The following is a 23,571-nucleotide window of genomic DNA, read 5'->3' as shown; positions in this document are numbered from 1 at the left end:
GGGAGGCAGAGAGACACAGACGAGGAACAGACACCATGAAACACAGACGAGCCGACGAGGAGCACAGGCAGACACGCACTATAAATACACACACCAGGTGATAGGAAATGGCAGACAGGCGGGGACACAGCTGGAACTAATGGACATAACGAGACACAAACTTACAAAGTAAAACAGGAAACACACAGACTGTTTTACACAACCAACTGGGGACACGATCAGAACGCAGAGGAGAGACACAGGTAGGGATGATAGAACACACAACTCAAACCCTAAGAACAAATACAAAATCAGAACAAACTAGAAAAGTGACAATAATGAACTGAAAGCGCTGGGTCACCGACCCAGGACCATGACACAAACAAGGGTTATATGAACATTTTTATGACTTCATTCGTGTTTTAATAACTTAGGTATGGTAAAACTTAAGCTAATAATGACCCAAAAGTTTTCCAGATTTTTTAGAGAACCCGTGAGAAGCATGAATCATTATTTCCATGTTTAAGCATTAATCATTGAAATGAACTGAATAGCGTATAGAAGATAAAATGCCTGTGTTCACGAGAAGCTGAGTACCACACTGGAGAGGAAACCGTGGGACGGTAGGCGGAAGGAAACACATGATTTTTGTGAAAAGGGGGGGACACATGTTAGAATTAGAAATGGCTAATTTGTTTTTGATGTCTTTTATTAGAATGAGGGGTTTTAATCATTTTCATACATATCTTGCAAATGTGCTTATAATGAGTTGGCACTCGGTCTTTTGAAGGTTATAAGCTTCGTTCGGCGATAGTCCGGACTGATAAAGTGTAGGAAATGCCAGTGCAGCGGGCTAAATGCAAACACGCTTACACACACATACATTATAATTAGGATAAGTCCCTGGGACATTCTGAATATTCTAAATCAATTCTGAACCACCAAAACATCAGTAGACAACAACATTAGATTGTTAGAGCTGGGAAGAGAGGTGTTTTGGTTTTCTGTCTCTTACAGAGAAAGGAACAGACACCAGACGAGGTTACAGATATACGAGGATCCTTCGCAGCAGAGACAGACACGGTGACTGCTGAAACATCAAGTGGGTTCAAGTGTCATGGCATTTTGGGCTCCAGCTAGTCACCTCAAAAGGATGGATCCCATAAACACAGCAATAACCATGAAGGGGTTGGCGGAAATCCAGGAACACCAGACCAACGAGGTTCGAGAGGCTCTTGGTCAAAAGGGGGACACGTTCCTGTTCCTTTTTCTGGGGAACACAGCTGTGACCCCAGAATACACAGATCATTGTTTGAAATTGGGGCAGAATAATCCCCTGATCTGTGCAACGACTGAAGGGTTGTCTAACCCCTGAGGTTGAAGAAAGAAGAGCAGAGGATCACCCGACTGGAAGACACTGGTGCCTACAGCAATAAAATAAAGGCTAAAAGCTCCTCGGACAGAGGTTCTAGTCTGAGTACGTTTGAAGGGTATAAGGTAGCACCGAAATAAAGCTGTGGGAGAACTGGGGAGTGATGGGAGTGTCATCTGTACCTACTATTGTTGTTGTAATAATAGTTTTTCTTGCATCTGAACTGCGCAAACACAGAGGTCATCTCACATATGGTTCACCCAACAGGGGGAAAAAGGGCCTCAGAGCTCAACACGGGGAATTGTTGGATTATAATATTATTTTATGCCATGTTAGACCCCTAATTAAAGATTGTGAATTATTATGTAGTTTTAGTTTGCATTATTCTCCTGAATTAGAAGAAGGTGATAACTATTACATTTGTTAAACTGATTTGCATTACATTAGACTGCTGATTTATTGTGAATGAATGATATTGTTTTATGATGCATTATACTGCTGAGTGAGAAGAAATACTGTTCACAGATAGTCATCGCCTTATTTGTCTGGTTAGAAGAGAACAGAGCATACTGCCCCATCTCAGCAGGAGCAGATAAACAGGGAGCCAAGGTCATAGCTTAGGTGCTGTGTGAGAGAAAGAATGTGAATGTTTAGGCTTTTATGATTAGGTGGGGGCCACTAGAGGCTATAAGAGTTTGATCAATGCTCTACCATTTTGAGATCTGATGCTGTCTGCGCACGGTGTCCATCTCCCACGCGTGTATTCATTAAATCTTCTTTTGACTCAACCCGGCCGAACCAGTGTGGTTATTTGTGGTTTTCCTCCTGTATCCATCCCCAATATTTGAATCGGTGACATGATCCACCAGGACAAACTCAGCAGTGTGTGAGGAAGAGGAGGAGGAAGAGCCAGCAGCAGCTGACAGATGGAGAGAATAGACAGACTGTTCCCTGTTTGTGAAGGACTGCTAGAAAAGTTCAGAATAACTAATTGTCTGTCCTGAATCAGTCTTATTAGGTAATGTTCAAATAATTTTATCATTCCAGTGTTTTCAGTGTGGGAGTAAGTACTCAGGGCCTTCAAGTTACACACTATGAAAGGCAGCAACAAGTTTAATATTCAGAAACCTAAAGTATGTATCAGCAGCAGAATGGAGCTAAAAATAAATGTTTGTTTCAGTTCTATGAAGCTTTGAGTATTTTGGATTAGTAGCACTGCTGTGTTTGTTGGATCATATTGTTGTAATTGTTTATATGCTTTATATATTCTGAGGTAAGTTGATCTATAGTGTTACATCATATTCTATAAGGATGTTATGTGTTTGTATACGTTCTGCCCAGTTTGACCCATTTAGCAGATGTCAGCCTGTTTAAGGCTCTGATATCTATTCTGTATGACTTAAAGCAGTTATGACATGGTCTGATTTTCTCACCCAATAAAGGAATATTTAATATATCAGTCTACTCTTCATTCTATCAGACACAGTTATCACAGCTCGTACATTTTCTTTTTATACATATATGTAATGCTTACATTACCAAATGTAATAATACCAACATACTGAAGGAACAACATTTGTCTCTTATATATAATACATCTATATATACACTGTTAAAGATACTTGAATGTCTTTGAGTGAAGATTTAAGGTGAAAGGACATATAAATAGCTGCAACTTGAATCTTTACTGAAGCTCAGTATTTGACACAGAGTTCACTCACATGTGCTGTACCAGTGTACCTGCACATGTGATGTGACAATAGAAGTGATTTGATTTGAGAATTCAAACTCACTGCTGTAATAACTAATAATGATTAGTATAATAACTATAATATTGGCCATATCATATTTACACTGACTTTAGTCTCATGAACAACATTAACTATTTGTTATTTACTAGCTAATCTTATATGACTGTTCAGTACAGATATGAAGGCCAACAACCATGTTTTACAGTCCTGTGGTCTCAGCCTCAGATACTTATTAAATCACACAAAGCTCATGTAGAAACAAACAAGCGAACAAAATATGTTCTCCTTCATTTCTGTCAACCACACGTTTCCAGCTATCATGGTTGCTAGGCAACCTGGGCAGCGCGACGGAGGCTAGACTGTCCCATTTCACAAGCCTCACACTTCCGGCCTTAGCGGTCTTTGAGTATGCGGCCCTTGAGGACCGTTGAGGCTGCGTACTTTAAGGCTGCAGACCCTGAATTGGGATACAGCCTGTTTCTGATGCGTGATTGGAAAGATATACGCTCTCGTAACTCACACAGCTAGTTCTCTCTGCAAGGTAGCCAGTAACATGCTGGGAGGTCAGATAGCCCACTGTCTCTACTAGTCCTACTCCAACTACAAAGCCCACGTGTCTCCTTCTCCGCTGGTGGATCATTAGGTCGGGTTATTCTGAGAGGGGATCCAGAGTGAGTACATTATAACTACATTGGTTGCCTAACTATATAACTGTTTACAGGGTTTCTCTCTCTTAGCTTTTTTTTTTTTTCGTTTGTTCCTTGTGTTTAACGTCTCAGTTTGTCTGCCTGGAGCCTCCAGCAGAACAATTTGGCAATTACCAGAGGGTATTGCATGGCACTGCAGAATGCTGTGGTAGCCTTTGTGGTTCAGGGTGCCTCTCACTCTTTACGAGTCACTGACCATGTATCCAGCAAAACAGCTCCATATTATCACACTTCCTCCTCCATGTTTGACAGTTGATTCTACACACTGTGAAGCCATCCTTTCACCTATTCAGTGGTGTACAAAAGATCCATGCCCAGAAGATCCAAAGCCACTTACACAATACAAAGGACTCACACAGTTTATGGCAGGCCATTTAGGCCGTCACACAGTACAAGCCTGCACCAAGCAGCTGTGACAGAGATACCACACTCCCTGAGGAGCTGATTAGGTTCTACACACGGTTTGATGCGCTGAACAACACGTGAGTGAAGAAAGCCACGCCCCCCACCACCAACCAGACCATCTCTCTGCCTGCAGCCGACCTGATGAGAACTTTTAAAAAGGTCAACCGACCGAAAGCTGTTGGACCAGACAACATCCCGGGTCGTGTGCTGAGAAACTGCGCTGATCAGCTGGCTGATGTCTTCACAGATATCTTCAACTCTTCACTGAGCCAGATGATCGTCCCCGTGTACTTCAAGTCCACCACCATCATCGTGGTGCCAAAGAAATCCTCAGTATCCTGCCTAAATGACTATTGTCCCATTGCCTTGAGCCCCATCATCATGAAGTGCTTCATGAGACTTGTCATGGCACATGTAAAGAGCAACCTCCCCTGCTCACTGGATCCGCTGCAGTTTGCATACCGGCCGAACAGGTCGACTGAGGATGCTTCTTCCACTGCTCTTCACCTCTCCCTCTTCCACCTGGACAAGACAGACGTAAGAATGCTGATCATAGACTTTAGCTCAGCATTCAACACCATTATCCTCAAAAACTGTTTGACAAACTCAGCAAGTTGGGACTGAGCACCTGTCTCTGCAACTGGATACTACATGTCCTGTCAGAGAGGCCTCAACATCTCCAGCACCATCAGGCTGAGCACAGGAGCTCCTCTATTGTTCACCCTCCTGGCACACGACTGCTCTAACACTCTAATCTGTCTCTCTTCTGTAGTTAATTGCATTTTTTCACCATTTTTGTAGCAAAACATTTTCTTTTTTTGTGTGAAAATTCTTTATTTTCAAGAAGTGGAGTACAACATAGTGTGTCAATAACATTTTGTCCCAGTATAAACCACTTTTACCTTTCACATTTTGGGAACAAAGAACAAGTGTAGAAAGAAAGGAAAACATCCATCACAGGGCTCAAAAGGGGATAAGGCATTGCACTCTAGGTTTCTAAACAGGAGAAATTCTCTTTTTAAGATGTATTGAGAATGTAATAGCTTCCATTAGTTTTTTTAAATTTCATATGTCTGTATAGTTTTTCACATCTATAACATACCTTCATACCGTGTACATTATAACATACCATAATAGACCCATTTCTGTAATATATTTACATATCTATATTATTGCTAATATATATTTGTAATATATCGTTATCATGGCTAAAGCACTTCTGGATGGATGCAAACTGCATTTCGTTGCCTTGTACCTGTCACATGTGCAAGTGACAATAAAGCTGAATTCTACTCTATTCTATTCTATTCTGATGAGCGAATCATGAACAGACTCCAAACCAGTTGGTGGCGGTATTGCACCACATCGTTGTTTGCCAACGTTTGTTGCCAACCGCCGACAAACCACAAAGACGAAGAAGACGTAGTGCGCGTGCCCGCCCAGAGCACAAAGTAGGCTTTCAGAAGAAACAGTGTAACCACAGTCATCCATACTTTTTATCTTCCACGGGGACTTTTAGTTTTTTTCCTTGTTTGTATTTTTAATCCGTCTAAGGGAAATATAGTGTGACTGTACTGAGCTTCCTTACTACTGCCCCTCTGGTCTCCGGCATATCACGTTTCTGTTTCTCATGCGTAATTGGAAAGATGTACGTTTCGTAGCTCGGACAGCTTGGTCTCTCTGCAAGGTAGCCATTAACATACTGGGAGGTGAGTGAGCCAGCTGTCTTTACTAGTCCTAGTTCAACTACAAAGCCGGCCTTCTCCGCTGGGGGATCTTTATTTCGGGTTATTCTGAGAGGGGATTTAGGGCCTTATTTTGTTTTAATCATTTGTGTTCTGCTATTTCTTTTTCTTCATATGTTGTACTGAGTATTATGATTTCATGAGGTGGCTAAAAATACAACAGATTCCACAATAACAGAATCACCGACCAGTAATGTGTCTTTTAAGATGGCGCAGGCTGTTGTAGCAGCTCCCTGTCTTCTTTCTTTTTTTTCCTACAATTTTTTTAAATTATTTTGTTTTTGATACCTTTAGCTCAATATTGATCTTTTTATATAATATTTATCCATCATAACTCTGTTTCTGCACTCAGTGAGTGCATGTTGTTTGTTGTATATTTCCAGCTATGACAACTTAGTTTTCCTCTGGGATTAATAAGGTTTTTCTGATTCTGATATTGGTGCTGAACCTACGAGGCACAATAATGCTACACAATACAGTGGTTTCCAGTAGTGCCCTACAATAATTTTAACTGGATTAAAAAATAAAAATCTTTTTGCTGTCACAGGTGACTGGCAGGAGGCGAAGAGTGCAGGAGGAGCATCTCAGCACCTGTAGTCAGAAACATTGGTTCTTCATCGAAGGTGACAAAGAAAAATCGCCAACATTATTCTACAGACATTAATTGGTTATTATTTTAATAATAATGACATCTAATTCTGTACACAGTGACATTTTGCCTGTTTATCCCAAATGAGAGACAAATCACTGCTGAAGAAAAATAATGTTACATTAAATCAATGGATGGATGAAATTAGCCGTTTTTAACCCTCCTGAAAATAAGCTTCTCAAGGATCAGTTTTTGGTCCTGTATTTTTTTTTAACCTTTACACACTCTACATGTTGATATCATAAAGTATCTGATAATATGTTCTAGTGTTGCACATGATACATTTTTCACAGCTGATACACAGTTGTGCTTTATTCCCTCTGATAATCTCTGATAGTGTATTTTGTTAATAGTATTACATCCTCTGCACACTTTGCCTGCTCTGTAAAAGAAGGCAACAAACCAGAGAAGTTTGACTTCCTGGAAGAACTTATAAGTACACCTACACTGAAGACTAATTTAGGAGAACCCCTTTTGACCTGGACAAGAAAAAGCCCTCTGTAAAGTTATGAAATCTTAGTAAATGAGGAAAACAGGAACAGCTCTGTAGCCAGGCTGACTAAGCCACCGTTCAAATGTTTGGACACACCTTCTCATAGGGCTGTGCGATAAGACCAAAATCTCATATCCCGATATAAGACATCTATCCTGATAACGATATAAATCACAAAAATGTAACATTTTCTGTAAATTCTGTGAATCTCGGGCAGCTCGACTGTTTTAACCGATGCATGAAACGATGCAGAAAGTAATATAGCCACTACAGTGACCATCAAAACGATGAAAAAATATTGCCGTAAACAGTTTATTTTGCGACACCACAAAACAAACGATAGCGTAAAATGAAACAATAGATGTTTTCATATCGTCATCCGATACATATTGTTATGTCGAACAGCCCTACTTACTTTACTACCTTCTCATAATTTTTCTATTTTATAATGGCTTTTTACATTGTAGCTACTAATTTAAAGGATCAATCTCCAAATGAACACTCATGGAATTAAGAGACAAAAAACTGTTAAATAACTCAAAACATATTCATATTTTAGATTCTTAAAAAAATTCAGATTCTTTAAAATAGTCAGTTGTTTTGATTACTACTTTTCTCACTGTGTGTGTGTGTGTGTATAGATATATGTATGTATATGTACTAGAGCTGGGCGATAGAACGATAACGATATGTATTGCGAAATAACTTTTTCTCGATAGAAAAGTTAAACTATTGCGATAGGCCTCATCTCTCTTGTCCTCTTAAAAAAAAAAGAAGAAGAACAGCCAATCTAAATTAAGTAGCGCAGAGCGGAACCAATCACAGCCACAGCGTCACGTGACTTGTTACGTACAGCAGCGGTCCCCAACCCCCGGGCCTCGGACCGGTACCGCGCCACGAGAGTTGAGGCTCAGGTGTGAAATGTATAGTTTTCAGGGTTTTTATCGGTTTTCAGCGTTATTTTGTTATCGTTTTTATCGTTTACTCTGTTTTCCTTGGTCTTTTCATGCGCATTATGAATAAATTTTCTTTTTTTCGGTACTGGTACTAGTTTTATTTTGTTGTATTTATCCGCGACACCTTAAAGGCCGGTTTATGAAAATATTGTCGGGCATAAACCGGTCCGTGGCGCAAAAAAGGTTGGGTACCACTGACGTACAGCACAAGTGCCAAGCTGCACATGTGTATTTGTTTGGGAAGCAGCCAGTGGCCGTGCCGCCCGGGTAATGGAGGAAATTAGTGTGCCGACTAGAGAAAAATCAACCGAGAGCGTGACCAAAGGTTACCAAAGAGAAAACAGATGATGGTTCCAATGCCGGAGAGACTGTCGAACGGAAGAGCCACAGAAGTTCCGTAGTGTGAAGGTATTTCGGCTATTTCAAGTCTGACAAAAAACAGAGTAGCGTGCACTGTAAATTGTGCCGAAAGCAAGTCTGGAAATACAATAAAGCGGTGCATGCTCAATCTCTGACTGAAAGCGCTAATTCGTCATTCGGCTTTTGTCAGACTAAAGTAACTGTTAAAACTGTTTGAAAAGCTAAGCTATACAACAAGGAGAGATTGAGAATTTCCTTTTAGTTCTCAGTTTATTTGATATTGACAAAAGTTAGTCAATTTTGTCTGTTCTTCTGTAAAACAAACTAAGATTTATTTTTAAAATTAATATTTTGTTTCTAAGTGGAATTGACAATTTAGTAGTCTGTTTTGTTTGTTCTATTTTGAAACTTAAACGCTTTAGCGGCTGCCTTTTGTGTAGTTTGCAATATTTGCCTTTATTTATCTGAAAAGGTCTCATGTTCCTTAAGTACATCTACCCTGTTGAACTTATTATGGGAAATAAATATTTAAATCAAAACAAGCTGCTGATTATTTCACATTTTACTTGTGAGCAACGGCACATTTAAATCTTACAAATATAGTTTTTTGGCTTATATCATGATATATATCGTTATCGCCTGAAATGAAAAAAAACCCATATTGTGATATGAAAAAATCTTATATCGCCCAGCTCTAATATGTACACTTTATAGGTTTTATTATTCCATTAGTGCATTTCACTGTTTTAGTTCTTTGTCATCTTTGTCATAGGCAAAAGAAGGGGAAGCGTGCTGAAACCTCTCCAAATTTTTGACCTCAACAAAAACCAACCAATGCCAGCAAGTAAAGATGAACGAGTTGTAATCCCTGTGGAGAAGACTTTCATCACTATGAAGAAGGCCAGAAGACGCCAGGGCATTGACAGTGGAGACAGAAGCTTCATGTGTGATCAGTGTGGAAAGGCTTTTACTCGTAATAGCAGCTTAAAACAACATAAGCTCATCCACACTGGAGTTAAACCATTCAGCTGTGATCAATGTGGAAGACGTTTCAATCACAATGGCAGCTTAAAACAACATCAGCTCATCCACACTGGAGTTAAACCATTCAGCTGTGATCAATGTGGAAGGTGTTTCAATCAAAAAGGCAGCTTAAAACAACATCAGCTCATCCACACAGGAGTTAAACCATTCAGCTGTGATCAGTGTGGAAAGTGTTTCAATTATGTTAGCAGCTTAAAAAAGCATCGCCTTGTCCACACTGGATTAAAAGCATTTAGCTGTGATCAGTGTGGAAAGTGTTTCAATCACAATGGCAGCTTAAGAAGACATCAGCTCATTCACACTGGCATTAAACCATTTAGCTGTGATCAGTGTGGACAGGCTTTCACACATATTAGCAAGTTAAGAAAACACCAGCTTATCCACACTGGATTAAAACCATTCAGCTGTGCTCAGTGTGGAAAGACTTTCACTGAGAATGGCAACTTAAAAAGACATCAGCTCGCTCACACTGGAGTAAAACCATTCAGCTGTGATCAGTGTGGAAAGACTTTCACTCAGAGTGGCAGCTTAAAAAAACATCAGCTCATCCACACTGGATTAAAAGCAATTAGCTACAATCAGTGTGGAAAGCCTTTTTCTCCGAGTAATGGCTTAAAAGAACATCACCTCGTCCATGCTGCAGATAAACCATTCGTCTGTGCTCAGTGTGGAAAGTGTTTCACTGAGAATGGCAACTTAAAAAAACATCAGCTTGTCCACACTGGCATTAAACCATTCAGCTGCGATCAGTGTGGAAGGACTTTCACTCAGAATAGCACCTTAAAAAAACATCAGCTCATCCACACTGGATTAAAACCATTTAGCTGTGATCAGTGTGGAAAGTCTTTTACTGAAAACGGCAACTTAAAAAAGCATCAGCTCATCCACACTGGATTAAAACCATTTAGCTGTGATCAGTGTGGAAAGTCTTTTTCTCAGAGTAACGGCTTAAAAGAACATCAGCTTATCCATACTACAGATAAACCATTCACCTGTGATCTGTGTGGAAAGTCTTTTACTTATAGTAAAAGCTTAAAAGATCATCTTCTCATCCACACTGGCATTAAATCATTTATCTGTGGTCAGTGTGGAAAAGCTTTTACTCAGAGTACAACTTTAAAAAAACATTTACTCATCCACACTGGAATTAAACCATTTATCTGTGGTCAGTGTGGAAAAGCTTTTACTCAGAGTACAGCTTTAAAAAAACATTTACTCCTCCACATTGGGGTTAAACCATTCACCTGTGATCAGTGTGGACTGTCTTTCTGTCGCATGAGTTCCTTGAAAGAACATCAGGCCATCCACACTGGCATTAAACCATTTGTCTGTGGTCAGTGTGGAAAGGGTTTTACTCAGATTAAAAATTTAAAAGAACATCAGCTCATCCACACTGGAATTAAACCATTCAGCTGTGATCAGTGTGGAAAATCTTTTACTCGGCGTAGAAACTTAAAAAAACATCATCTCCTCCACATTGGTGTTAAACCATTCACCTGTGATCAGTGTGGACTGTCTTTCTGTCGCATGAGTTCCTTGAAAGAACATCAGGCCATCCACACTGGCATTAAACCGTTTGCCTGTTGTCAGTGTGGAAAGGGTTTTGGTTGCATGGATGCATTCAAAAATCATCAACTAATCCACACTGGAGTTAATTAATTTTTTATTGGTCAGTGCTGAAATGCGGCCACTTCTATGTAAACATTTTAAAAAATCAGATTGTTCACACTGCAATTATAGCGTGTATTTAATTGTGGTAATTGTGAAATTTGTGGAAACTCTTTCATTTATAACAAATGTTATTGAGGCATCAGCAAATCCACAACATATGTCGTGCTATGACAAAACTGGCAGACCAATGTGACATTACTCTGACAAAGTTCTTTTGGACATATTAAGGTTGAAGAGGCTCTACCGATTGCAGACTTCTATACCTGTCATTGTACTGGGTCTTTGACCCAGTGTTTTGGGCTTATTGACATTAGCATTCCATTTGATTGAATATTGTAATATTTAATGTTTATTTCTATTTATGTTCTTTTAATTGTTTTTCTGCTTGATGTAATATTTGTAATTTCTAGTCTTTAGGTTCTGTTATCATACCTCCCCTCATTTTCACATTCTGTGTTTTGTCAGTAGTGGCAATGCTAGCCTGTTTGGTGCCCTGGGCGAACACCCACTCTGCCCCACACCCACAGATAAAATATATGTATGTTGAGGATTGTACATGCATATAAAACATATTTTACTGTAAAAACTGTTGTTGGAACCATACTGAATTTAGTCAGATAAACACATATACAGTGGGGCAAAAAAGTATTTAGTCAGCCACCAATTGTGCAAGTTCCCCCACTTAAAATGATGACAGAGGTCAGTAATTTGCACCAGAGGTACACTTCAACTGTGAGAGACAGAATGTGAAAAAAAAAAATCCATGAATTCACATGGTAGGATTTGTAAAGAATTTATTCGTAAATCAGGGTGGAAAATAAGTATTTGGTCAATAACAAAAATACAACTCAATACTTTGTAACATAACCTTTGTTGGCAATAACAGAGGTCAAACGTTTACTATAGGTCTTTACCAGGTTTGCACACACAGTAGCTGGTATTTTGGCCCATTCCTCCATGCAGATCTTCTCAAGAGCAGTGATGTTTTGGGGCTGTCGCCGAGCAACACGGACTTTCAACTCCCGCCACAGATTTTCTATGGGGTTGAGGTCTGGAGACTGGCTAGGCCACTCCAGGACTTTCAAATGCTTCTTACGGAGCCACTCCTTTGTTGCCCGGGCGGTGTGTTTTGGATCATTGTCATGTTGGAAGACCCAGCCTCGTTTCATCTTTAAAGTTCTCACTGACGGAAGGAGGTTTTGGCTCAAAATCTCACGATACTTGGCCCTATTCATTCTGTCCTTAACACGGATCAGTCGTCCTGTCCCCTTGGCAGAAAAACAGCCCTATAGCATGATGTTTCCACCCCCATGCTTCACAGTAGGTATGGTGTTCTTGGGATGCAACTCAGTATTCTTCTTCCTCCAAACACGACGAGTTGAGTTTATACCAAAAAGTTCTACTTTGGTTTCATCTGACCACATGACATTCTCCCAATCCTCTGCTGTATCATCCATGTGCTCTCTGGCAAACTTCAGACGGGCCTGGACATGCACTGGCTTCAGCAGCGGAACACGTCTGGCACTGCGGGATTTGATTCCCTGCCGTTGTAGTGTGTTACTGATGGTGAGCTTTGTTACTTTGGTCCCAGCTCTCTGCAGGTCATTCACCAGGTCCCCCCGTGTGGTTCTGGGATCTTTGCTCACCGTTCTCATGATCATTTTGACCCCACGGGATGAGATCTTGCGTGGAGCCCCAGATCGAGGGAGATTATCAGTGGTCTTGTATGTCTTCCATTTTCTGATGATTGCTCCCACAGTTGATTTTTTCACACCAAGCTGCTTGCCTATTGTAGATTCACTCTTCCCAGTCTGGTGCAGGTCTACAATTCTTTTCCTGGTGTCCTTCGAAAGCTCTTTGGTCTTGGCCATGGCGGAGTTTGGAGTCTGACTGGTTGAGGCTGTGGACAGGTGTCTTTTATACAGATGATGAGGTCAAACAGATGCCATTCATACAGGTAACGAGTGGGGGACAGAAAAGCTTCTTACAGAAGAAGACGTTACAGGTCTGTGAGAGCCAGGGATTTTCCTTGTTTGAGGTGACCAAATACTTATTTTCCACCCTGATTTACGAATAAATTCTTCACAAATCCTACCATGTGAATTCATGGATTTTTTTTTTCACATTCTGTCTCTCACAGTTGAAGTGTACCTCTGGTGCAAATTACTGACCTCTGTCATCATTTTAAGTGGGGGAACTTGCACAATCGGTGGCTGACTAAATACTTTTTTACCCCACTGTATATGTATGTATATGTGTGTGTGTATATATATATATATATATGTATGTGTGTGTGTGTATGTATATATATATATATATATATATATATATATATATATATATATATATATATATATATATATATATATACATATGTATATATACATATATATATGTGTGTATATATACGTGTATATATGCATATATATATATGTATATATATATATATGTATATGTATATATATATATGAATATGTGTATATATATATGTGTATATACGTGTATATATACGTGTATATATATATGTGTATATATACGTGTATATACATATGTGTATATATGTATATATACGTGTATATATACATATATACATATGTATATATACATATGTAATACATATATATATATGTGTATATATACGTGTATATATGCATATATATATATGTATATATATATGTATATGTATATATATGTATCTGTATACGTATATATGTATATGTATGTATATGTATATATATGTATATGTATATATATGTATATGTATATATATATGTATATACATATATACGTATATATACATATATATATATGTATATGACAAAAATGAATGACCAACAAAACATTTTTCTCTCCTTCATTTCTGTCCCACAAAGCTGTATGTAACGTTTCTCGCGGTTAGTATCATGGTTGCTAGGCAACCTGAACAGCGCGACGAAGGCTAGATCGTCCCATTTCACAAGCCTCTCACTTCCGCACCATATGTAGTACGGGTAGTGCGCGTACTTCAAGCGTGCGGTCTCTTAATTGGGACATAGCCAAAGAAAGCCTCGATACGCACTTTACAAAAACTACCCCAAGATAAGCCGACACACGCTTCGAAGTTTTGACACACAGGACACAACACTACCACTTGGTGGCGGTAATGAGTCGTTGTTGCCAACCGCCGACAAACCACAAAGAAGAAGACGAAGTACTGCGCGTGCACACAGCGGAAAGTAGACCGAGTAACGATTATAGCCACAGTCATCATACTTGTTATCTACGACGGAGACTTTTGTGGTGTGACAAATATAGTGTGACTGTGCTGAGCTTTCTTACTGCTGCCCTTCTGGTCTCCGGCAGATCACGTTTATGTTTCTCACGCATGATTGGAAAGATATACGCTCTCGTAGCAAGGACAGCTTGGTCTCTCTCCTAGTCCAACTACAAAGCCGGCCTTCTCCGCTGGGGGATCTTTAGTTCGGGTTATTCTGAGAGGAGATCCAGAGTGAGTACATTATAATTATATAGCTTCCTAAATCGATAACTGTCTACAGGGTTTCTCTCTCTTAGCTAATTTTGTTTTCGGCTGTACGTTCTGTTCAGCCCCTGTCATTTTGTCTGCTTGGAGCTTCCAGCAGGACCTTATTTTTTTAATCATTTATGTTCAGCTATTTGTTGTCCTTCAAATGAAGATGTTGTACTGAGTATTATGATTTGATGAGGCGGATAGAATACAACATATTCCACAATTAATAACAGAATCACCACCAGTAATGTGTCTTTTAAGATGGCGCTGATCTAGCGGCAGGCTGTTGTAGCAGCTGTCTTCGTAAGCCCCCCCCCAATTTCAAAGTCACAGGCGACTGGCAGCAGGTGAAGAGTCTGCAGCAGGAGCAGCTCAGCACCTGTAGTCAGAAACGTTGGTTCTTCATCAAAGGTTACAAGGAAAAATCGCCAACATTATTCTACAGACATTAATTGGTTATTATTTTAATAATAATAATAACATCTAATTCTGTACACAGTGACATTTTGCCTGTTTATCCCAAATGAGAGACAAATCACTGCTGAAGAAAAATAATGTTCTCACCTGCTTACATTAAATCAATGGATGGATGAAATTAGCCGTTTTTAACCCTCCCAAAAATAAGCTTCTCAAGGATCAGTTTTTGGTCCTGTATTGTTTGTAACCTTTACACACTCTACATGTTGTATAATAAAGTATCTAATAATATGTTCTAGTGTTGCACATGATACATTTTTTACAGCTGATACACAGTTGTGCTCTATTCCCTCTGATAATCTCTGATAGCGTATTTTGTAAATAGTATTACATCCTCTGCACACTTTGGCTGCTCTGAAAAAGAGGGCAACAAACCAGAGAAGTTTGACTCCCTGGAAGAACTTATAAGTACACCTACACTGAAGACTTATTTATTCTTCTTTTGATCTGAACAAGAAAAAGCCCTCTGTAAAGTTATGAAATCTTAGTAAATGAGGAAAACAGGAACAGCTCTGTAGCCAGGCTGACTAAGCCACTGGTCTAATGTTTGGACACACCTTCTCATGATTTTTCTATTTTATAATGACTTTTTACATTATAGATTCTAATTGAAACCATCAAAACTCCAAATAAACACATATGGAATTAGGAGACAAAAAAATGTTAAATAACTCAAAACATATTCATATATTAGATTCTTAAAAATGTTAGATTCTTTAAAATAGCCATCCTTTGTATTGATTACTATTTTTCACACTATGTGTGTGAGTGTGTGTGTGTGTATGTATGTATAGATATATGTATGTATATGTACACTAAATAGGTGTTGTGAAGTGCATGTCACTGTTTTAGTTCTTTGTCATCATAGGCAAAAGAAGGGGAAGTGTGCCGAAACCTCTCCAAATTTATGACCTCAACAAAAACCAACCAATGCCAGCAAGTACAGATGAATGAGTTGTGATCCCTGTGGAGAAGACTTTCATCATTATGAAGAAGACCAGAAGACGCCAGCGCATTGACAGTGGAGACAGAAGCTTCATGTGCGATCAGTGTGGAAAGGCTTTTACTCATTCTACCAGCTTAAAACAACATAAGCTCATCCACACTGGCATTAAACCATTCAGCTGTGATCAGTGTGGAATGTCTTTTTCTGACAGTAGCAACTTAAAAAGACATCAGCTCGTCCACACTGGTATTAAACCATTCAGCTGTGATCAGTGTGGACAGGCTTTCAACCATAATAGCAAGTTAAAAAAACACAAGCTTCTCCACACTGGATTAAAACCATTCAGCTGTGATCAGTGTGGAAAGACTTTCACTGTGAATAGCAACTTAAAAAGACATCAGCTCGTCCACACTGGCATTAAACCATTCAGCTGTGATCAGTGTGGAAAGACTTTCACTCAGAGTGGCAGCTTAAAAAAACATCAGCTCATTCACACTGGATTAAAAGCATTCAGCTGTGATCAGTGTGGAATGGCTTTTACTCAGAATGGCAGCTTAAAAAAACATCAGCTCACTCACACTGGATTTAAACCATTCAGCTGTGATCAGTGTGGAAAGACTTTCACTCAGAGTGGCAGCTTAAAAAAACATCAGCTCATTCACACTGGATTAAAAGCATTCAGCTGTGATCAGTGTGGAAAGGCTTTTACTGAAAATGGACATTTAAAAAGACATAAGCTCATCCACACTGGATTAAAACCATTTAGCTGTGATCAGTGTGGAAAGACTTTTACTGAAAATGGCAACTTAAAACAACATCAGCTCATCCACACAGGATTAAAAGCAATTCGCTACAATCAGTGTGGAAACTCTTTTTCTCCGAGTAATGGCTTAAAAGAACATCACCTCGTCCATTCTGCAGATAAACCATTCGTCTGTGCTCAGTGTGGAAAGTGTTTCACTGAGAATGGCAAGTTAAAACAACATCAGCTCGTCCACACTGGCATTAAACCATTCAGCTGCGATCAGTGTGGAAGGACTTTCACACAGAATAGCAGCTTAAAAAAACATCAACTCATCCACACTGGATTAAAACCATTTAGCTGTGATCAGTGTGGAAAGGCTTTTACTGAAAATGGCAACTTAAAAAAACATCAGCTCATCCACACTGGATTAAAACCATTTAGCTGTGATCTGTGTGGAAAGTTTTTTACTCATAGTAACTGGTTAAAAGAACATCAGCGCATCCATACTACAGATAAACCATTCACCTGTGATCTGTGTGGAAAGTCTTTTACTCATAGCAAAAGCTTAAAAGATCATCTTCTCATCCACACTGGCATTAAATCATTTGTCTGTGGTCATTGTGGAAAGGCTTTTACTCAGAGTAAAACTTTAAAAGAACATCAGCTCATCCACACTGGAATTAAACCATTCAGCTGTGATCAGTGTGGAAAATCATTTACTCGGCATAGAAACTTAAGAAAACATTTACTCCTCCACATTGGAGTTAAACCATTCACCTGTGATCAGTGTGGAAAGTCTTTTACTCATAGCAAAAGCTTAAAAGATCATCTTCTCATCCACACTGGCATTAAATCATTTATCTGTGGTCAGTGTGGAAAAGCTTTTACTCAGAGTAAAACTTTAAAAAAACATTTACTCATCCACATTGGAGTTAAACCATTCAGCTGTGATCAGTGTGGAAAATCTTTTACTCGACGTAGAACCTTAAAAGAACATCATCTCCTCCACATTGGAGTTAAACCATTGTGATCAGTGTGGAAAGTCTTTTAGCTGCACGAGATCCTTGAAAGAACATCAGGCCATCCACACTGGCATTAAACCATTTGTCTGTTGTCAGTGTGGAAAGGGTTTTCGTCATATGGATACTTTAAAAAGTCATCAACTAATCCACACTGGAGTTAATAAATATTTAAGTGGTTAGTGCTGAAATGCGGCCACTGTTATTTAAACATTTAAAAAAAATCAGATTGTTCACACTGCAATTGTAGCGTGTTTGAATTGTGGTAATTGTGAAATTTGTGGAACTTCTTTCAAATTCATGACAAAACTGGCAGACCAATGTGACATTACTCTGACAAAGTTCTTTTGGACATCCTGGTCAATCATTGTAAGTTTGAAGAGGCTCTACTGATTGTGACTCCTATAGCTGTCATGGTACTGGGTCTTTGACCCAGTGTTTTGTGCTTTTTGACATTAGCATTCCATTTTATTGAATATTGTAATATTTAATGTTTATTTCTATTTATGTTCTTTTAATTGTTTTTCTTGTTGATGTAATATTTATAATATCTAGTCTTTAGGTTCTGTTATCATACCTCCCCTCTTTTTCACATTCTGTGTTTTGTCAGCAGTGGCAGTCCTAGCCTGTTTGGTGCCCTGAGCGAACACCCCCTCAGTCCCACACCCACAGATAACATATATGTATGTTTCATGTGAATATTATGTGTATATATGTATATTAAAGACTGTACATGCATATAAAACATTCTACTGTAAATACTTGTTATATATATATATATGTGTGTGTGTGTGTGTGTGTATACATATATGTGTGTGTGTGTGTGTGTGTGTGTGTGTGTGTGTGTGTATACATATATATGTGTGTGTGTGTGTGTGTGTATACATATATATGTGTGTGTGTGTATACATATATATATGTGTGTGTGTGTATGTATATATATATATGTATGTGTATATATATATATAAATGTGTGTATATATATATGTATGTATATATATATATATATATATATATATATATATATATATATATATATATATATATATATATATGTATGTATGTATGTGTGTGTGTATATATGTATATATATGCAATAGTTACACCCTTTTTACATAAGCTCTTTTCTACTCTGTAATATTCTTGTCAATTTTCTTGATATTTATTTATTATCCACTCTTTTAATCCTTGATATTTATAATTGATTGATCTTTATATATTAATGCTATTTCCTAAATGTGTAAAATCTGTAACATAATGTATTGTTTGGAGTTTAGTCTGTCACTGTTGCTATTTTTAGAATTTCTCTTGGAATAACTGTAATCCATATAATTTCCTTAAGGATTAATAAAGTATTCTGATTGTTTCAGGATTCATGACCTGCTATTTTCCAATGACAAGTCTGCTTACTTGTCTCTTTTGCTCATTTCTCCTCCTCTTCTTTAATCTTTTTTCCTAAACTGAGGACCTGATGGCTTTGAACTTTTCTTGTCCATCTTCCATTGGTTTTACTTTTGTACTCCAGTATGAACACCCATCCTCCAACTTGAGGATCACCACAACATAACCTAATAGGCCTACACCTTAGTTCACAGATTCACTTTCTCTAGGGTTTATTTCTGGGATTTCACACAACCCAGGATTCAAATCATGAATACATAATGGGCTTGGATTTACGACATTATGATTGAAATGTGCCCTATTTGGAAGCAGCAGGGCCCCCTCCTCTGTCGACAGGTTGTGTGAGACTTTAAATCATCAAACTGTAAAATTTTAAATTGTCATTAATCCCTTTACCCCTAGTCCTAAAGTGTATATGTATTTTCTTACTCTTCTTATATTTATTGTTTGTTTACTTGCAGTGCTGTAATTGGAGCCTCGTCGTCTTGTCTCTCTATATACTGTACTGTATATCGCGGAGATGACAATAAAGTTTAATTTGACTTCAGCATAGCAGCAAGCAGGCACACCGAGGGCTCTCACGCTCACTTTATAGAATTTCGAAAAAACATCGGTGCAAATTATAAGTCTGTATCATAATGTCTGGTGTTTTCGTGTTTGTTGGATTGTTTTTATTTTGTTTTAGTTTGCGAGTTGGTTATTAGATGCCGCTCCAGCCAGCCAGAGAATCCCCCGCAGCCCCGCCCTCTCTTCTCTGTGCCGCAAGCAGCAGGTGCACCTCGCAAATGGAGGGTACCCTTACTCGCAGCAAATGGGCGGCAGAAAACTGATCGGTGCCTATGCCATCTCCAAAATGCACTGGCTGATGATTGGGCAGTATGAGTACGAGCAACTTTTTTTTGGGAGATGCCCGTGATGCTGCCGCCACTCTGGGCAACCGCCCATGTCGCCCCTGTCAGAGTTTTACCCCTGATACTGCTGGATAAACAGAAACTCACTCAGGAACGAGGTCACACAGAGCTCAAGTTTTCACTCACTAGAGGGAAGCAGTTGTCTCCAACTCACTTCAACTTGCTTCCCCCTGCAGGCTGCTTTTATTGTTTACACACATGAATATGCATAGTCTCATTAACATGTGATATCTTAAATAAGCATATATGTGAACAAAGAGCAACTGTGTGTGTGTGTGTTTGTCAAGATATGGCCCCATGAACGCCTCCTTAAAAAAACGGTTCTAATTTTTTCTGCAGTTGAAAGTATTTTTTGCCACAAAAATAAAGCTTCCTGTTTGTGTTTATTTCCCTGTTTGCGAGTCCTGTGTTCTATTTTACATTCAGTACCATCATGACAATGCTAACATGAGACAAGCAAATTCTGACATGATCTCTTCTTTCACTAAACATTATGGAAAACCACACCAGTTGGTTATAATCAAATACAGCTGGACTCAAATGAAGGTGTAGAACCATCTCAAGGATGATCAGAAGAAATGGACAGCACCTTAGTCAAATATATGAGTGTCACAGCAAAGGGTCTGAATACCTAGGGCCATGTGATATTTAAGTTTTTCCTTTTTTAACAAATCTAGAGAAATGTCAACAATTCTGTGTTTTTCGGTCACTATGGGTTGCTGTGTGTACATTGAGGAAAAAATGAACTTAAATGATTTTAGCAAATGGCTGCAATATAACAAAGAGTGAAAATTTTAAAGGCATCTGAATACTTTTGGTACCTACTGTAGTGTATGTGAGCACCCTTGTGTACACCTGTGCACATGAGCGCTCTTTAGTTCAAAAGGTTTCTCCATGCAAAGATCTGCTTGAGGGTTTGGGGAGCCATAGCCCTACCCCCCAAGAGCATGAAGCTGACCTGACTCCTGACTCGACCTGACTCATAGATATAGACAAACTGGCACACACAGGCAAAAGCATACATTCCCACCCTTATTAACAGAAATACAAATACTCAGCACTTGCCCAACATGGAGAAAAAACAGAAATGAACACTATACACACATTCACACTCCCCAGACATACTCTATACTCTCGATTACAGGTATTACATGGGAGGGGCATGATGATTTCTGCCAGAAAGAAGTAGGTGTTACCATCCGAAATTTGGGTCATCGAAACACACACACACACACACACACACAAAGACCGTGAAGTTAACTGGGGCTTTTAAGAGTGTGGCCATTGTGTATCTAGGTCAGTCAAACAGCCTGGAGCTGCTAAATTTGAATCCACCAATCAGAAAGGCTGCTTCTTTCCCACCAAAACAGCTGCGTCTGCTGTAGCCCTTAAATACACGAACAGAGAGAGTACTTTCTGCAATCCAAGGGCATAGATTAGGTTTTGGCATTGGTGGGGACAGATGATTCAACCACCGAACCCTGCCCTATTTCTTTTCCCCCCTTCTTGTCTTTGCTTCTTAATAACAAAAAAAGGAGAAATATGCTTGCCTACATATGCTATTCTACATGCTTTTAAACCATTTAAAATTACAATTCTTAGTTTTATATGTGAATTATATAATGTTAAATTACTTAAGTATTTTAGGCTTTAGTTTACTTAAGCCATATTCCATATATATCAGGTATCATACTAAGATAAAAATAGATTCATGACAATAAAAGAATATGACTTTAAGGACTTAACAACATTACTTCAGTTATAGTACACCAACATCTCTTATACATTAGCACTAAGGGAACACTGAATGACCTGGTGGTTTTTGTCCATAAAGCTACTCATCTAAAATTACCACAAAGTAAAAGATCTCTCAGCAACATTATGCAACATTTTAGGCACACTATTGCCCCTATTAAGTCAGTGAGCTGGGATCTTTTATTCTAAACATGAACTACTGTTACAGCAACGGACATGGACTACTGGTGACCCACAGAACAACTCAATGTCCACTATGTGAAGGAGCCAAACACATGCCTGCTCCTCTCGTTAACTGAGGTAAACTGCTGGCATATTTGTTTTGCAGCTATACTGTCCAGTCTCTCCTGGTGGACATGGCATACAGCAGCATTGTTTAATCTCATTTGAGTCATTGTTAACCTTAGCCATGTTTTTAGTCTTCTGAGAGCACTGAAGCTTCTTTCAGCCTCAGTACATGCGTTTTATCCTCAGATTAAAATTATTATTATGTCCTTGATGTGCCTCACCTTTGGCCCTGGCTCTTCCCCTCTGACTGCACTAGGACATATTGCCACCTGATAAAATAACACATTGATTCGTGCCATATAAAATGTGTCAATTCAGATTCTTTGTCAAATATATACTAATGAATCAGTTTACATCAGCAGCCTAACAATTGTCATGATAATACATACTAGTTAATCTATAGCACCAAATTATCAGTCAGTCACCTGTGACCTCTCCTCTTCACCTCTGTCACCTGATAAATAACAGTGAGACATTCCAAATACATGCAGTCACACATGTGCTTCAAATACAGTAATGAACCACCAAGTCATCATCCAACTTCACCTGTGATCTTGTGTCACCATTACTCTCTGAGCTTTGTGTTGGTTCTTCTGTTACCTGACAAATAGGACATGACAGTAACAATAAAATGGGCAGCTTGTTTCATTTCTGTTTCAGTTTCTGTCAATTTGTGCAGATCTTGACTCATCAGTAATGTTTGTAGAGTGCATTTTTAAAGCAATTTGTGCAAACTGCACTACAATGTGGAATATTTACAAAACCATGACTAACTCATCATATATTTTCTCAAAAATGAACCCTATGAATATGCCAATACCACTAGGATGAAATTATTGTGTCACCAACATTTTAACGCTAGACATATAATTTTAACAGCCTCTGTAAACTAATATCCTGGCTTGCTCGGGGCTGCCGTGTTCTCTGACAGTTTCAATCAAAATTAGAAATGCTACTTTGAGACTGAGATAACTAATAGTGCTGCCTGTTGTGCAGGTAGTGTCCAAAACACGTTATTCATGGTTACATCAAATTTTAGACTGACATGGGCCAAAGGCTAGCATAGCCTGTAACGTTATTACATTAAGATTGTTTTTTTTCTTTCTATGGGGTTTATTTGCCTTTACTCAAAGAGATCAAATTATTGGTGGGGACAATTCAATAATCACTGGATATTGGTGGGGACATGTCACTTCCATCCATGCCAAATCTACACCCTTGCTTCAATCTATTTCTGATATTGAGGATTCCAAACAAATGTTTCCAAAGCGTAGAGATGTCAGCATGACAATGACCCAATACACACAGCAAATGTGATGACGAGGTGACGGATATATATATATATATATATATATATATATATATATATATATATATATATATATATAT

The 23,571-nt window shown here is 38.7% G+C and overlaps 2 protein-coding genes across 2 annotated transcripts; both read left to right on the top strand.

Moving 5' to 3' along the window:
- Positions 1–5,639: 5,639 nt before the first annotated feature.
- Positions 5,640–11,725, top strand: LOC148103945 (uncharacterized). The gene is made up of 3 exons (XM_087835005.1): positions 5,640–5,923; positions 6,507–6,582; positions 9,190–11,725. The coding sequence occupies exon 3, from the start codon at positions 9,252–9,254 to the stop codon at positions 11,118–11,120; it is 1,869 nt and encodes a 622-aa protein (XP_087691131.1). The 5' UTR covers positions 5,640–5,923; positions 6,507–6,582; positions 9,190–9,251; the 3' UTR covers positions 11,121–11,725.
- Positions 11,726–14,098: 2,373 nt separating this feature from the next.
- On the top strand, positions 14,099–17,980 carry LOC102793507 (uncharacterized). Its single transcript, XM_087835008.1, has 2 exons — positions 14,099–14,619; positions 15,986–17,980. Exon 2 carries the CDS (start codon positions 16,105–16,107, stop codon positions 17,836–17,838), a length of 1,734 nt encoding a protein of 577 aa, XP_087691134.1. The 5' UTR covers positions 14,099–14,619; positions 15,986–16,104; the 3' UTR covers positions 17,839–17,980.
- The last annotated feature ends 5,591 nt before the right edge of the window (positions 17,981–23,571 follow it).

The sequence above is a fragment of the Neolamprologus brichardi genome, chromosome 3, assembly GCF_056152115.1.
Source record: "Neolamprologus brichardi isolate AB-2024 chromosome 3, ASM5615211v1, whole genome shotgun sequence".
In the NCBI taxonomy this organism is placed as follows: Eukaryota; Metazoa; Chordata; class Actinopteri; order Cichliformes; family Cichlidae; genus Neolamprologus; species Neolamprologus brichardi.
The sequence above is the reverse complement of the archived record's forward strand: the minus strand, read 5'-3'. Positions and strand labels throughout refer to the sequence as shown.

Coding starts and splice junctions, on each gene's coding strand:
- LOC148103945 (XM_087835005.1), top strand. CDS start 9,252: ATGCCAGCAAGTAAAGATGAACGAGTTGTAATCCCTGTGGAGAAGACT.
- LOC102793507 (XM_087835008.1), top strand. CDS start 16,105: ATGAAGAAGACCAGAAGACGCCAGCGCATTGACAGTGGAGACAGAAGC.